General features: G+C 44.5%; 1 protein-coding gene across 1 annotated transcript in view; it reads right to left on the bottom strand.

The window, feature by feature from the left end:
* Window positions 1-17,978, bottom strand: part of cacna1g (calcium channel, voltage-dependent, T type, alpha 1G subunit) — a 207,000-nt gene that overhangs the window by 147,902 nt on the left and 41,120 nt on the right. The window contains 1 exon segment of the mRNA XM_070445033.1: window positions 11,147-11,199. Within this exon segment, the coding sequence (XP_070301134.1) occupies window positions 11,147-11,199 (53 nt within the window).

Genomic DNA, 17,978 nt, shown 5'->3' with positions numbered 1-17,978 from the left:
CCGTAACATGTGAAAATCACACTATTTCAGCTAGTTTGCCCATACTTTAGTGATGTTCTAATGTTTCGCGTCATAAGTTGGTATTAAATCACATGAGGACTCCCTTCTAGCCTCTCCTTTTCTACCATGTTCATAGGAGTCTAAATACCAAATAGTGAAACAGAGCACGATTACATAACAGTAAAATATCGTTGGTGTATCATTTTCATAGCTGCCCGCACCTAACGATAGTCAGAATCATTTAGATGGAAGCGCTGACAGGCCTCCAGAGATTAAGCTTTAATAAATCCCCACAGAGACGTTCGGAGTAAAAAAGGATTGTAACACCCGTTTCATATATTATATAGTCTGCATTAAGAAAATTGTGTGCACAGAATCTGTCATTTCCGTGAGAATACAAAAGATGTTATGAGTCTCCGCGGTGGGGAATAGCAAATATCTAATATGTTGCGTAAAATGTTCCCATGTTGGGATTTGCTCATTGGGTGGTATATGACCACAAGAAATAGGAGTGAGGTGTGTGTGATCGGTGTCGATGTTTTAGTCGTTTTGTTGTGTGGTTGGTGCTCAACCAACACAGTCAGCCCACTTGAGGAGGCCACTTGTTGAATACTCAAGTTACGAGAATCAATTGTATCCCTACTATGGATACCATGACAAAATGGGCAAGAGTGCCCAGAAACTCAAATTTTTATACACAATACAAATTGATTTCCAAAATCTTATCACCCCAAACACACTTTTTTGCCCGTGATAAGTGCGAAACTGGTCAATTCTGTTTTGACAGAAAAAGGAGGTAACAAAACATTATGTATCCATTATCTTATGAAAATGATATAGCTTATGTGTAAATATAGTTAACTATCACTCAACACCTAAAGTATATGTAATTGAGAGACATAATCATCAAAATTGATTTTGAGGTTAGCACTATCAAGAAATATAATTCTTACATGTGTGGACAAGATATTTACATGAAACGCGTTAATACTGTACAATTCCAAGATTTATAGATAAACCTATCATTTTTCTATGAGAGATGAGTACGAAAACTTTAAAAGGTTCAAATACCTAATCCGAGCTATAAGCACAGCAGAGAGCGTATTAAAAATTGAGGAGGTTATATCAAAGAAATGCAGCGTCTCTTGGGCCTTGCTACGAGCATGTCAGTAGGATGTAAGTTTCCGCAACCATTCTCGACCCATTTATATATGCGTTACAGTTAGAACCGCTTACTCCTGTTGGACAGATGGAGTCTCTACATTAGCTAGGACCCACACAGGAGCTCTAACCCTACCACACTCCGGATATTGCAAACAAAGCAGTTCTTATATCCACCTTCGCGAACTTTGTCTATTATATTAATAATCTGGATGCTAGCCATGAGTACTATCAAGCGAGAAAACAATAGTTGTAGAAGAGATGGCAAGTACAGAAGATGTATGAAAACTATGTATCCACAAGTAGAAAAAAAACACAGTGTATTGTACTGCCCTATATGTATACAAGATCCATATAAGCCGGCGAAGACCGTTCCAATGGGACAAATACCATTATGAAAAAACAAAACCAATCCAACAGTACTAATTTAAGTATGCAATCTTTGTTCCACTCAATTATACATTACATATCACTCACATCCCAATATCTATATTCCTGCCTTCATGATGTTCACATGTCCTCTTTCCTACTGCCATTCATTTAAGTATAGGTCTGGTCTGTATCTCAGTCCATTCAGGAATGTCTAGCGAGAAGTATCCAACAAGCCACACTTCTAGCAAAATGAGCAGCGCTTGCCCTACATTATGCGTTGCGTAGACAACTGCTACTGATTGACAATTGCTCCCTAGTATGGTACTCATTGGCCAAATATGATTAGAGCACTGAACACCTATACAGCTGTCCAGAGTATAAAGTATGCCAGCAAGCCACTACTATCTTATTAATCCAAAACATTAAGAAGAGGCAGAGTCAAATAATCCATATAGAACTAAATGCAACCCAATGCTCAAATTTGATAGATCAATAAAAAATCTTTTTCTCATTTAAATCACAAGGCTTAGAAAAAGAACAGAACCATAGTGAAAACCTTTATGCCTTAAACATTTAATCATTTTTGCCTACACCTCACAATTCAACCAGTAGAGTAACTTGTTAGTTGTATCCAATCGACCTACCATCATCTACATCCATTATACGTAATTAACTATGCTATCTGTTCCTCACCATCAGCATATACCTATGAGCATTAGTATCTGTATTTTCCTCAACACTCAGCACCGCTCCAGTAGTAGTATCCTGTCATCCCTCACCTCATGCCACCTCCAGATAGCTAATCTTGTATTCCTCACCTATCAGTCACCTCCCGTAGATCATGTATTATTCGCTGCTACGCTCATTCACCATACGGATTATGATATACTTACTCTTCTCCTCACCCTCAAGTACCACTCCAGTAAGCAGTATTGCATTATCTCCTCACAGCAGTACACACAGCTAGGATTATCTCGATATATTTCCACACTCAGTCACTCCAAGTGCTCATGAGATAATATCTGTTATGTTCGCACACCTCATAGCGAGCTTCCAGTATCAGTACATGAGTTATCCGTTTTAGACAACGTTCTTTCCAGTTGTTGAATAAATATAACTGGACTGCCATAGCAGTACTAGAGGAGGATTTGGCCCAGTAAGTAATTGAAGCTACTTGTGTGGCTAATGTATCAAAACACACCACACACACACACACACACACACAACACACACACACACACACACACACACACACACACACACACACACACACACACACACACACACACACACACACACACACACACACACACCGATCCAGCGTGTCACATCGCCTCCAGGCAGAGTCTGTGTTGACAGACGCACCAATTATCTATCCTCTGACGGAGATGTGCGCCATTAGAGCTAAGCCGTGGTTAACACAGACACCCAGACGAGGACATACTGGACACGTGCACTCCCGAGTGGCGCAGCGGTCTAAGGCACTGCATCTCAGTGCTAAGGCGTCACTACAGACCATGGTTTCGTTTCCAGGCTGTATCACAACCGGCCGTGATTGGAGGTCCCAGGGCGGCGCACAATTGGCCCCGTCGTCCGGGTTAGGGTTTGGCCGGAGTAGGCCGCCATTGTAAATAAAAATGAGTTCTTAACTGACTTGCCTAGTTAAATAAAGGTACAAAATATATATATGGAAATGCACAGATTGCGTAGGGGAACAATGGTGAAAACCCTAGATGGGAGAATTCCACCAACTGCTACACAACCTTGCTATTATCCCCTCTCTCTCTCTTGCCCTCTAGTCCTCTACCTGTGGCGCTGTGGAACTACCACCAAGCAGAGAACCATGACCAGAAGCCCGTCATATTCCTCAATGCCTAAAGCTACTAGAACCTCAACTGTAACGCTCTCTCTCTCCTCTCTCTTCATCCTCAGTCCGTCGAGCTAGGCAACTATTACCACACGGAGAACGGATGACAGAGAACCCCTTCATCTGCTCCATGCCCAGGAGATGCGGCATGCGTCTGTGTTCCTCTGTGCCCATCCCTGTATGAGGAGGGGAGGTCTTCCAGTGTCAGATGACATGAACTCTACAACAGCACAGACAACCCACCGCATCAACTGGAACCAGTACTACAGTAACTGCTCGGGCGGGAAACGTCAACCCCTTCAAAGGCCATCAACTTTGATAACATCTGCTACGCCTGGATCGCCATCTCAGGTGAAGAAAATGGCATGGCGTGCCTGTGTACATCAGTGGAGGCTGCTGATGGGAGGACGGCTCACACAAGATGGCTGGAACAGAGCGAATGGAATGGCATCAAACACATGGAAACCATTTGATACCATTCCACTCATTCCGCTTACCACAAAGACCATCCTCCCCCAATAAGTGCCACCAACCTTCTGTGGTTATACATTGCCGTACGCATATACTTATATGATTGTATACACAGCAACACAGATACATGTACAGTTGAAGTCGGAAGTTTACAACACTTTAGGTTGGATGCATTAAAACTCGTTTTTCAACCACTCCACACATTTCTTGTTAACAAACTATAAGTTTTGGCAAGTCGGTTAGGACATCTACTTCGTGCATGACACAAGTAATCTTTCCAACAATTGTTTACAGACAGATTATTTCACTTATTAATTCCCTGTGTCACAATTCCAGTGGGTCAGAAGTTTACATACACTAAGTTGACTGTGCCTTTAAACAGCTTGGAAAATCCAGAAAATGATGTCATGGCGTGTAGAAGCTTATTTTTGAGTAATTGGAGGTGTACCTGTGGATGTATTTCAAGTGCTCCTTCTCAGTGCCTCTTTGCTGAATAATTCAGCCAAGACCCAGAAAAGAAATGGTAGACCTCCACAAGTCTGTTTCATCCCTGGGAGCAACTTTCAAAACGCCTGAAGGTACCACGTTCATCTGTACAAACAGTAGTATCGTAAGTATAAACACATAGCTGTCATACCGCTCAGCAAGGAAAAAGCCACGTTACAAAAGCCAGACTAGGTTGCAACTGCACATGGGGACAAAGATCTACTTTTTGGAGAAATGTCTCTGGTCTGAATGAAACAAAAATAGAACGGCTGGCCATTAATGACCATCGTTATGTTTGGAGGAAAAAGGGGGAGACATGCAAGCGCGAAGGAAACCATCCCAACCGTGAAGCACGGGGGTGGCAGCAATCATGTTGTGGGGTGCTTTGCTGCAGGAGGGGACTGGTGCACTTCACAAATAGATGGCGCATGAGGAAGGGAAATTATGTGGAATATATTGAAGCAACATCTCAAGACCATCAGTCAGGAAGTTAAAGCTTGGTCGCAAATCGGTCTTCCAAATGTACAATGACCCCCAAACATACTATCCAAAAGTTCTGGCAACATGGCTTAAAGGACAACAAGTCAAGGTATTGGAGTGGACACACAAAGCCCTGACCTCAATCCTATAGAAAGTTTTGGGGCAGAAACTGAAAAAGCGTTGTGCGAGCAAGGAGGCCTAACAAACCTGACTCAGTTACACCAGCTCTGTCTAGGGAGGAATGGGCCAAAATTCACCCAACTTATTGTGGGAAGCTTGTGAAGGCTACCCGAAATGTTTGACCAAGTTAAAACAATTTAAAAGCAATGCTACCAAATACTAATTCAGTGTATGTAAACTTCTGACCCACTGGGAATGTGATGAAAGAAATAAAAACAAAATGAAATAAATCATCTCTACTATTATTCTGAATTTCACATTCTTAAAATACAGTGTGATCCTAACTGACCAAAGGCAGGGAGTTTTCACTAGATTAAATGTCAGAATGTGAAAAAACTGAGTTTAATTGTATTGGCTAAGGTGTATCCAACTTTCGACTTCAACTGTATGTACATTGCAGCCACATGCACACTTACACTCCGCAAAGCACAGTCAAAACTGTTGACCCATAAAAAACCAAGGCATTTAATGTTCCAGATTGCAGTATTTCAGAAGTGTCTTCAAGAAGATGGCATCACTGTCTCATCTGTCTGATGCGAACTTAGTGATCAGCTGCATACCAGAGCCTGCGATTTAAAGTGTCGTGGTGCTTTAATTTTGGCACCAGGTAGAGACAGCTGATCTTTGGAAATTGGTTTTACGCTACACTGTACAGTATCTCGTTCAAAAGTAACCTTTTAAAGCAGCATCGGCAGTTTTTTTAATCTCTTACGTTGTTTTGACTACACCAAACAGTGGACTGACCACTTGACTGATCCCTCCTTAAGACTTTGATGTAAACTGTAGAGCTGCAGTCAACTGTTTGGTGTAGTCAAAACAACGTAAGAGATTAAAAAAACACTTGCCGTCTGCTTTAAAAGTACTTTTGAACGAGATACTGTACACTGTAGCGTTTAAAACCCAATTTCCAAAAATCAGCGTCTCTAACCCTGGTGCCAACAATTAAAAGCACCACGACACTTTAAACTCGCAGGCTCCGAGTACTTGCAGCTGATCACTAATTTCGCATCAGACAATGAGACAGTGATGCCATCTTCCTGAGACACTTCTGAAATACTGCCAATCCTGGAAACATTAAATCCTTGGTTTTTTTAGGGTCAACAGTTTTGACTGTCTTTGCGGAGTGTAAGTGTGCATGTGGCCTGCATGTACATACAGTTGAAGTCGAAAAGTTTGGAACACTTAGCCAAATACACAAAACTCAGTTTTTCAACAATTCCTGACATTTAATCCTAGTGAAAACTCCCTGCCGTTGGTCAGTTAGGATCACCACTTGTATTTTAAGAATGTGAAATGTCAGAATTAATAGTAGAGAATGATTTATTTCAGTTTTTATTTCTTTCATCCACATTCCCAGTGGTCAGAAGTTTACATACACTGAATAGTATTGGTAGCATCTGCCTTTAAATTGGTTTTAACTTGGGTCAAGAAAAAATTTCGGGTAGCCTTCCACAAGCTTCCACCAATAGTTGGACCTAGTGAATTTTGGCCCATTCCTCTGAACAGAGCTGGTGTATAACTGAGTCAGTTTGTAGGCCTCCTTGCTCGCACACGCTTTTAGTCAGTTCTGCCCCACAAACTTTCTTAGGATTTGGAGGTCAGGCTTTGTATGTCCACTCCAATACCTTGACTTTGTTGTCCTTAAAAAGCCATGTGGGCCCCAAAGGGAACGTTTTGGGAAAAGTATGGGGGGGCTTTGGGGTCATTTGTACATTTGGAAAGACCATTTGCGACCAAGCTTTAACTTCGCTGGACTATGTCTTGAGATGTGCTTTCAATATATCCACCATAATTCCTTCTCATGATATGCCATTATTTTGTAAGTGCACCAGTCCCTCCTGCAGCAAAGCACCCCCACAACATGAAATGCTGCCACCCCCGTGCTTCACGTGGATGGTGTTCTTCGGCTTGCATGTCTCCCCCTTTTTCCTCCAAACATAACGATGGTCATTATGGCCAACCGTTCTATTTTTTTTCATCAGACCAGAGGACATTTCTCCAAAAGTAGGATCTTTGTCCCCATGTCGCAGGTTGCAACAACCATAGTCTGACTTTTGTTATAGTGGCTTTTTCTGCTGAGCGTAGACAGCGTATGGTGGTTATACTTACATACTACTGTTTTTACAGTTATGAACGTGGTTTACCTTTCACGTTTTGGAAATGCTCCCAGGATGAAACAACTTGTGGAGGTCTACCATTTCTTTTCTAGGCTTGGCTGAATTACTTCCAAGCAAAGAAGGCACTGAAGAAGGAGCACTTGAAATACACCACAGGTACACCTCCAATTCACTCAAAAATAAGCTTCTACAGCCATACCATCATTTTCTGGAATTTTCCAAGCTGTTTAAAGGCACAGTCAACTTAGTGTATTGTAAACTTCTGACCCCTGGAATTGTGAACACAGCGAATTATAAGTAGAAATATAATCTGTCTGCTAAACACATTAGTTTGGAAATTAACTTGTGTCATGCACGAAGTAGATGTCCTAAACACTTGCCAAAACTATAGTTTGTTAACAAAAATGGTGAGTGGTTGAAAAACGAGTTTTAATGACTCCAACCTAAGTAGTAAATGTAAACTATCCGACTTCAACTGTACATGTATTCTGTTTTGCTGTGTATACAATACATAGAAGGTATATGCGTACGGGCAATGTATACCACAGGAAGCGTTGTGGCACCTAATTGGGGAGGATGTTCTTGTTGTAAGCGGAATGAGCTGAATGTATCAAATGGTTTCCCATGGGTTTGATCCATGCCATTCCCTCTGTTCCAGCCATCATGGTGAGCCGTTCCTTCCCATCAGCAGCCTCCACTGAGTTACACAGGCACGCCCATGCCATTATCTCACCTGAAAAATGCAGCCAGGCGTAGCAGATGTATCAAAGTTGATGGCCCCTTTAAGGGTTGCGTTTCCCGCCGAGCAGTTACTGCTATACTGGTTCCAGTTGATGCAGGTTCGGTGTTGTCTGTGCCTGTTGTAGGAGTTCATGTCCATCTGACACTGGACGACCTCCCTCCTCATACAGGAATGGGCACAGAGGAACACAGACGCATGCCATGCTCCGGATGGAGCAGAGAAGGTTCTCGTCATCGTTCTCCGTTGTAATAGTTTGCCTAGCTCGACGGACTGAGGACTGATTTAAAGACAAGGAAGAGAGAGCGTTACCAGTTGAGTTTCTAGTAGCTTTAAAGGCAGTTGAAGAATATGACGGGCTTCTGGTCATGGTTCTCTGCTGGTGGTAGTTCCACAGCGGCCACAGGTAGAGGACAGAGGAAGAGAGGAGAAGGATAAATAGCAAGTTAGTTGTAGCAGTGGTTGAATGCTCCCATCTAGGTTTTTCACCATTGTTCCCTACGCAATCTGTGCATTTACAAATATATAGTTGTACCTTTATTAACTAGGCAAGCAGTAAGAAACTCATTTTTTATTTACAATGGCGCCTACTCCGGCCAAACCCTAACCCGGACCACGCCTGGGCCAATGGTGCGCCGCCCAAATGGGACCTCCAATGCACGGCCGGTTGTGATACAGCCTGGAAACCGAAAAACCATGTCTGTAGTGACGGCCTCTAGCACTGAGATGCAGTGCCTTAGACCGCGCCGCCACTCGGGAGTGCACGTTGTACAGGTATGTAACCCTCGTCTGGGTGTCATTGTTAAACCACGCTTAGCTCTAATGGCGCACATCTCCTTCAGAGGATAGATAATTGTGCGTTCTTGTCAACACAGGACTTCTGCCTGGAGGCGAGTGATGACACGCTGGATCGCGTGTTGTGTGTTGTGTGTGTGTGTGTGTGTTGTGTGTTGGGTGTGTGTGCTGTGTGTGGTGTCGTGTGTGTGTGTGTGTGTGTTTTGATACATTAGCCACACAAGTAGCTTCAATTACTTACTGGGCCAAATCCTCCCTCTAGTACTGCTATGGCAGTCCCAGTTATATATTTATATGCTAACACATATATATTTATTTAAGCTATTTAAGCTATTTCACACTTTAGGATGGAGTTATGCAACAGCTTCTGCTGGCGAGTCAATCTGTGTTGGAGGGGATTTAATCCTTGTATCCACCATGGAGTTTAATAGTGTGCAGTTACGTGGCTAATGCAATGGCAAAACTGTGGTAATTAAGGTTATGATTAAAGATGTCTTTCCATTAAAGTTAATTACTGTTGCAGTCTGTTTTTATGGCTTTATCTACTATTATGAAATACAAAATGATGGAATGTAACATTTCATGACATTTATAGAGAACCTGAAATGTTTAGTCCAAATAGAATAGAATGAACAGTCTTCACGAACCCATAATGTAGGAGGACATTTAGGTCCTTATGAGAAAATGTCATAAATCATAACTACCATGGTGGAAATGTCATATAACATGTATTACTTATAGAGCCCACTGCTGTCTATGGGTATGGGCAGTAATGGTCTCTCACTAATCTCACTAGTTATCCTCTCCTTCCCATTTATCACCTCTATATAATCATGGCTACTCGTTTTATAATACAGGAGTGATGACGCTGCTCAGGAAATGGCGGTGGTGGCCAGTATGTCTGACGGTACTATATTTCAAGGTCAAACTTTCCCTACACTGTAAACCCCAAGGCATTTTTTACTCAAATACTTCTAGTAAGTTGTACTCAAAGTCAATGAAAAGTCATTATTACTTAAAATATTTTTGTGCTACTTACTCAAAACTAAATGAGAAGTCACACCCACTACATTTTTTWAAYATATGATAACAAATGTACTTTTTRCCCCAGCATTTGCTACMGCAGGTTGATAGTTTGGAATTGTTTTTAATGTCTGTGTTTTTGCATGTACATTGAATGATTGATTGATTCAAATGTTGATGCTACACAAAGATAAATGACCGTTTGGTAAACAAATCCAATCAAAGAATTTTTGCACCCGTTACTGAAATGGTTGTTCCACTTTAAATGGCTTCGGTCATCTCCTCCCACTGGGTTTAATCCTGGCAGTCATTATGACTGCAGGTTGCGGCTGAATACACATTTRAACTGTTGGATAGCCTAAAGCTGGCTAGATTCCAACAGGAATTAGACATCACTTTGCAAACTAGCATAYTGTGATTTACAGTTACGGTTGCAAGATTCTGGTTCATTTCCCAGGTTTTCAGAACTCCTGGTTGGAAGATTACTGTTTGTGGAATGTTGCCAGACTTGCAGGCCTGATGTGGCCTGTAAACTATGAGTTTCAGGTCTATGTATAAGGCCTTATTGTCACGCCCTGACCGTAGAGAGCTTTTTATGTCTCTATTTTGGTTTGGTCAGGGTGTGATTTGGGTGGGCATTCTATGTTCATTTTCTATGTTTTGTATTTCTTTGTTGTTTGGCCGGGTGTGGTTATCAATCAGAGGCAGCTGTCTATCGTTGTCTCTGATTGAGAACCATACTTAGGTATCTTTTTCCCACATGGTTTTTGTGGGTAGTTATTTTCTGTTTAGTGTTTTGCACCTGACAGGACTGTTTCGGTTATTCTCTTTGTTATTTTGTTTAGTGTTCAGTTTCAATAAAAAGCATGAACACTTACCACGCTGCGCTTTGGTCCGACTACTCTTCTTCAGACGACGAAAACCGTTACACTTATGTCATGGGTGGTAACTCTACAATTCAATCGAAGAGCGAAGGCACACTGGTAAATGATTGGATGCGTGGCTTAGTGGGGGAGTTAAATTTAAGCATACCTTACTCCAAAAAACTGCATTTGTATTACTCATATGAAGGTCGTACTGCTCACTTCAGCTATTATACGTTTCTTAACTGAATTTTTGTGAGGTCATCGGTTTCCTCAGAATGTGTGCGCAGCTAGAACTTATCTGGTTATACAGCGTATCAACATCCCACGTTCTGGAAACCAAGCAATCCTCATCAACAGCCCGCACACAGATTAAGTAACAGAGGCTCATTTACTGTAGAAAATAAACTCACCTCGTTTGCCTCAGACCTCATTACCATCTAACCAAACCCAATTAACAAAACCATTCATTTACCCCTTTCTTAACCCTAACCCTCTACCCCACTGTCGTCACCACTTCTCACCAAAACCTCACCCCCCCCACACCCACCACACCACACACACGCGCGCGCACATACACAGTTCTACTCACAGTGAGAAGTTCTCAGGCAGGAAGCAGCGGTTCCTCAGTAGCCCCGCCCACAGCTGCACGCCCACGATGCCGAAGATGAAGAAGACAAAGAAACAGAGCAGCAGGACGTTCCCAGCATGGGCAGGGTGTCCAGTAGCAGGGTCACCAGGATACGCATACCTAACACACACAAACACACACACACACACAACAAACCACAGTTGTTTTAAATACCTTGTCAGACACATACGTTTACAGATATCAACACGTGTCCGGTATCATACACATTCCCACACACCAATACACATACACATCTTTATATACAAGTGGAGGAAATGGAATGGTTCAACTACAGTAACCCAAAGCCAGATGGTAATTGTAATGTGACAACGCAGTATACGTTCCTGTCTCTGTGTGTCAGAGTAACTGTGTACGCCTGAGGGGACAAGTTAGTAACTTCAGCAGCTCCTGTAACTGCAGTAAAGCGCCTCAGCTTTACCACAATCTCTTCAGCCTTCTCCTCACGCTCTGCCCACACACTCCCGGGCCTATCGCTGTGTGACTTCTCCTCTCTCCCTATAACCAGACAGTGGTTAAATCAGGGCTATTGGCCATAGTCAATCTCTCTGTGATTCTTTGATGAGGCTGATTTGTCTGGGATTTGATACTCTCTCTCTCTCTCTCTCTCTCCCTCTTCTCTCTCAGTGGGCTATATGGCATGGAAACATATGTTTACATTGCCAAAGCAAGTTCAATAAATAATAAACAAAAGTGAAATGAACAGTACATTACACTCACAAAAGATCCAAAGAATGAACACATTTGTCTGTATACAGTGTTGTAATGATTCTCTCTCCCCCCTTCTCCTCCCTCCTCCTCCTCTCCTTGTAGATCTCTCTAGTTACGCTCGCAGCAGAAACAGGTGACTCAGGCGTCAGTAATGAGAATCATTTTCCGATCAGGATTTCTCCGGGTAATTGGAGGAGCCGGGTTAATCCTGTCTGCCCAATGACTACACCACCACGGGGAGAAGCGAGAAATTAGTCGATTTGGAAAGAAAGAGACAGAGCGAGGGAGGAAGAAGAGTGAGAAGAGACAGAGCGAGGAGGAAGAAGAGTGAGAAAGAGACAGAGCGAGGGAGGAGAAAGAGTGAGAAGAGACAGAGCGAGGGAGAAGAAGAGTGAAAGAGACAGAAAGTGGGAGAGGAGAAAGAGAGAGATGGAGAGTGGGAGAGATAGTGATGAGAGAGAGAGCAAAGAGAAGGAGGAAGAGCAAGAGAAATGTGCACATTTGAAAAGAAAATGGGTAGGAGCAAATAGGGAGCATGAAGAGAGCGCTCAGGAAGATAAGAAAGCGAGGATGGTATCATCGGAGGAGAGAGAAGAGAAGTGAGCACAATGAGCAGCATGTTGGGTAGATAACAGGCGTGTCGACAGTTTGGTTCACATCAGCTATATTGTGTCTCTCTTCTAGTCTCACAGTCATCAGCTTTTACAGCTACGCTGCCTGACGGGGAGCAAATACACAAGACACAAATCCAAGCCTAACCAGTAGTTGGTCTTTCACCAGTTCGGTGCAGTTTAGAAGTATAACTTGGTCCAAAAAAAACATTTGAGTTGACCTAATTTTAACATTCTGTCATAAAGAGCACATCTTTCAAGAGGTTAAAGCACAAATAAAGTAAATAAATCAGCATTTTGCATCTGTGCACTCTATGTGACTCTAGGAAGATTCTAACCTCAAAAAATACTCCAAGTTTTCACCGTCATTGTAAAGCCCTAGTCATGTTGTTGCTTTGACAAAGTTATTTTCTGAAGATGATTTTTATTTCATGTGATTAGTGATTCATTGAAGTCTGTCCCTCATTTTGAAGTCAACCCTGTTACGTGAATTGAAGTCTCATTTGAATATGGTTTAACTATTCTTTTAAAATATTTATTTCAAAAGAACATTGAACATCTATTAGTCAAATTATAGTGTAAAAGCAGGTGAGCTGGTTCTATATTTTCTTGCCTTGTCTGGTGTTTTTGTGGTGAAAAACTGAGTGGGTCTAGAGCAGGGGTGTCAAAGTCAAATGGACGGAGGGCCAAATAAAAAATTTAGCTACAAGCCGAGGGCGGACTGTTCGAATGTTCATTGAAATTTTTAAATGACGCATAAGTCTAGTGAACCTAATTGAACCTACTGAACCCTACAAATATATTCCATATGATCAGTAAATAAGCAATATTTTCTTATGGCTCTGTCAGTAATCTTTAATTTTCAACAGACACAAAAGACAATTTCCTTTATATAAAATCCCCATAACATGAACATTAAATGAAAGAAACGGTATTTCAAGGCACCATCAGTAGCCTATATTTTCTATTTTAGCAAAGTGGGCTAAATTCTTCAAAGAAAAAACAATATAGCATTTTCTATCATCCACTCAACTGAAATATTTTTAAAATATTTGGATTGAAATACAATAAATAAAGTGCAAAAATCTATTAATCAAAACAACACTTTGTTTAAGGAGAAGTAACATGCAGTGAAAACAAATATTAACTTTAACTTTTAAACTTGAACTGTCACGATCGTTTGGAGGATTGACGGACCAAAACGCAGCAGTAGGAAAATAAGCCATATTCCTTTTAATGAATACAAAGGCAAAATGAAACAAAACACTTACACACTAAACAAACAAGAAAAGATCGTGAAGCTAAGAACGAAGTGCAACACACAGGCTACAAACGTTTAACATAGACAATTACCCACATCACATGAAAGCTATGGCTACCTAAATATGGCTCCCATCAGAGACAACAGAAATCAGCTGTCTCTAATTGGAACCCATTCAGGCAACCATAGACTCTCCTGACAACTAAACCAACATAGACAACGCTAGACAATGCACTCAACAAAACCCATACACTACACCAAACACCCCCTTTACATATAATCACCCAAAACAACAAAACACAAACATTCCCATGTCACACCCTGAACTAAATAATAAATAAAAACAAGAATCTAAGGCCAGGGCGTGACATAACCCCCCTTAGGTGCGAATCCGGGCGCACCATTACACAGTCTAGGGGAGGTCTGGGTGGGTCTCCCTCCACGGTGGGGCTCCGGCGCTGGTCGTGGTCCCCACCCCACCAAGTCACTAACCGCTCCTTAGCTTCCTCCAAATGACCCCCCTCCACATTAACCCACTGAATTAAGGGGCAGTTCCGGACTAAGGGCAGCTCCGGACTGGGGCAGCTCCGGACTAAGGGGCAGCTCCGACTAAGGGGCAGTACCAGGGTAAGGGGCAGCACCGGATAAGGGCAGCTCCGGACTGAGGAACGGCAGCTCCGCTGAGGGACTGCAGCTCCGGACTGAGGGACTGCAGCTCCGGACTGAGGGACTGCAGCTTCCGGACTGAGGGACGGCCATGGCTGGCTGACAGATCTGGCTGCTTGGCTGGCTGACGGATCTGGCTGCTCATGTGGCTGACGGATCTGGCTGCTCATGGCTTGGCTGACGGATCTGGCTGCTCATGGCTGGCTGACGGATTCTGACGGTCAATGGCTGGCTGACGGTCTGGACGGTCATGGCTGGCTGACGGCTCTGGACGGTCATGGCTCGCTGACGGCTCTGGACGGTCATGGCTCGCTGAGGTCTGGACGGTCATGGTCGCTGACGGCTCTGGCGTCATGGCGCTGACGGCTCTGGACGTCATGGGCTCGCTGACGGGTCTGGACGGTCATGGCTCGTACGGCTGATCCGGTCTGGCGGAAGGCTCTGGCTGATCCGTCTGGCGGAAGGCTCTGGTCTGATCCGGTCTGGCGGAAGGTCTGGCTGATCCGGTTGGCGGAAGGCTCTAGCGGCTCTGTCTGGCGGACGGCTCTAGGCGTTCCTGTCTGGCGACGGCTCTGTAGGCTCATGCAGACGGGCGTTTGCAGCTCATGGCAGACGGGCGGCTTTGCAGGCTCATGGCAGACGACAGTTCGACGGCGTATGGAGACGGGCAGTTCAGGCGCCGCTGGCAGACGGGCAGTTCAGGCCGCCGCTGGGCAGACGGGTAGTTCAGGCGCCGTGGGCAGACGGCAGTTCAGGCGCGCTGGGCAGACGGGCAGTTCAGGCCGGCTGGGCAGGCAGCGCTGGGCAGAGGCAGTTCAGGCGCCGTGGCAGACGGCAGTTAGGCGCGCTGGAGACGCAGACTCTGGCCGGCTGAGGCGCACTGTAGGCCTGGTGCGTGGTGCCGGATGGTGGTAACCGGGCTGGGGACACGCATCTCAGGGCTATGGCGGGGAGAAGGAACAGGGCATACTGGACCTGGGAGCGGCACTTAGGCTAGTGGCGTGGTGCGGACACTGGTGGTACGGACTGTGGACACGCATCTCAGGTAGTGCGGGGGAGCAGCAACAGGAGACAGGACTCTGGGGACACACAGGAGGCTTGTTGCGTGGTTTAGGCACTGGTGGTAAAGGGCTGGAGACACGCACCATAGGGCTAGTGCGTGGAGGAGGCACTGGTGGTACTGGGTAGGGGCGGGAGGTGGCGCGGAAATCCGGACCGTGCCATGCGTCTGGCTCCTTGAGCGCCGAGCCTGCCCAACCTTACCTGGTATCTGTCCCGTCGCCTGACCAGTGCGGGGAGGTGAATAACCGCACGGCCTATGTAGGCGAACCGGGAACACCATGCGTAAGGCTGGTGCCATGTACGCGGCCCGAGAGACGCACTGGTGCCCAGATGCGTTGGGCCGGCTTCATGACATAAGGCTACGCTCAGTCTAGCCCGGCCGATACGTGGAGCTGGAATGTACCGACCGGGCTATGCACGCGTTACAGGAGACACCGTGCGCTTCTACGCGTAACACGGTGTCTGCCCGTACTCTCGCTCTCCACGGTAAGTACAGGGAGTATGCGCAGGTTTCTACCTGACTTCGCCACACTCCCTTTAAGGCCCCCCCAAGAAATTTTGGGTTGTACTCGGGCTTCCAGCCTTGTCTCCGTGCTGCTCCTCATATCCCTCCTCTCGGCTTTCGCTGCTCCAGCTCTTCACGAGGGAGGCGATATTCTCCGGTTGTGCCCAAGGTCCCTTACCCTCCAATTCGTCCCTCCATCTCCAGAATCCTGTGTAGTGGTCCTGTTGCCGCTTTACATGCCGCTTGGTCCTATGGTGGTAATTCTGTCACGATCGTTTGGAGGATTGACGGACCAAACGCAGCAGTAGGAAATAAGCATATTCCTTTTAATGAATACAAAGGAAAATGAAAAAAAACCACTTACAACCTAAACAAAACAAGAAAACGATCGTGAAGCTAAGAACGAAGTGCCACAACACAGTAAAGTTAACATAGACAATTACACATACATGAAAGCTATGGCTACCCTAAATATGGCTCCCAATCAGAGACACAGAAATCAGCTGTCCTCTAATTGGGAACCCATTCAGGCAACCATAGACTCTCCTAGACAACTAACCAACATAGACAACGCTAGACACATGCACTCAAACAACCCTACTACACAACACCCCTTTACCATATAATCACCCAAACCAACAACACAAACATTCCCCATGTCACACCCTGACCTACTAAAAATAATAAAGAAAACAAAAGAATACTAAGGCCAGGGCGTGACATGAACTGAGTAAAAACTCTAATAATGTGATTTGCACAGTAATTCACTTGTTTGAGGTTGAGGTGATACTTGGTGGTGTCCCATCTTTTCCACAAGTTCATCAATGTTCGGGGTAAGGTCTACTGAGGAATCCTCAGAATTGGTGGAGGTGGTTCAGCAGTAAGTCGACTTCTGTGTGATGTTTTGTTCAGGTTCATCAAAGAAAACAGTTGTTCACACAGGTATGTGCTGCCAAACATAGACAACGTTTGAGCAGCCTGGATGCGCAGCTGGGCATTGTGTCGGGGAGGAAACGGGCGAACTCCGCAGCACCCCACTGCCGATATTTTGCCTCAGTGCATCATTGCATTGAGGTCAATCAACTCATTTGGAGGTTTGGTGGTGAGCTTTCCACGTCAACAGCAATGGGTTACCAGAGCAGTTCCAACCTGCTTTTTGTGCTTCAAAGTCAGCAAATCGGCGTCGAAAGTCAGCGCAAGCATACCTATTTTATCAGCCAACTGGCGCTCGGGAACGCACTGGTAGAAGAGCTTCTCTTTCATGGTCTGGCAGCTGGGAAAGTGGCTCAAATTTTCTTTCCGCATCTGCGTCTCCACAGAGTCAGTTTGGTTTAAATGCCTTCACTGTACTGTACTATCAGAGATGACATGCATCGACCTGCAGCTGCAAGTTCATTGCATTCAGATGATCGTAATGTCACAACAGAAAAGCATTTCACACAGAACATTTCGTCTCGGAGTTGTGTTGTGTTTTCCTTTGCTGTCAAGAACAGACAAATCTCCTCACGAAGCTCGAAATCTTTGAAGCACCTTTCCCTGGTTAGCCATCGCACCTCTGTGTGATAAGGCAAATCACCTGCTCCGTTCTAACTCCGTCAGAATGCCTTGAACTGGCGTGATTCAAACCTTTGGCTCTGATAAAGTTAACTGTGCGCGTGATGATGCTCATTACATGGCTCCATTTTCAAGGCTTTACCGCACAACGCTTCTGTGTAATGATACAATGATAAGCTTCGTCAGCTCACCTGTCGTTTTTCTCTTAGCATCTTTCCGTATCTTCGACCACCAGTCCGCTCCTGTGTCCACGACATCGCAGTGCTCCGTCGGTTGTCAAACCCACAGTTCTTTCCAAGGGGCAAATCCCACTCCTTTACACAATCTTGACACCTCTTCATACAAATCATGCCCCGTAGTTTGTGCCATGCATAGACGTAAGCCAAAAAACTCCTCTGTCACGCT

The sequence above is a fragment of the Salvelinus sp. IW2-2015 genome, linkage group LG8, assembly GCF_002910315.2.
Source record: "Salvelinus sp. IW2-2015 linkage group LG8, ASM291031v2, whole genome shotgun sequence".
Lineage (NCBI taxonomy): Eukaryota > Metazoa > Chordata > Actinopteri > Salmoniformes > Salmonidae > Salvelinus > Salvelinus sp. IW2-2015.
The sequence above is the reverse complement of the archived record's forward strand: the minus strand, read 5'-3'. Positions and strand labels throughout refer to the sequence as shown.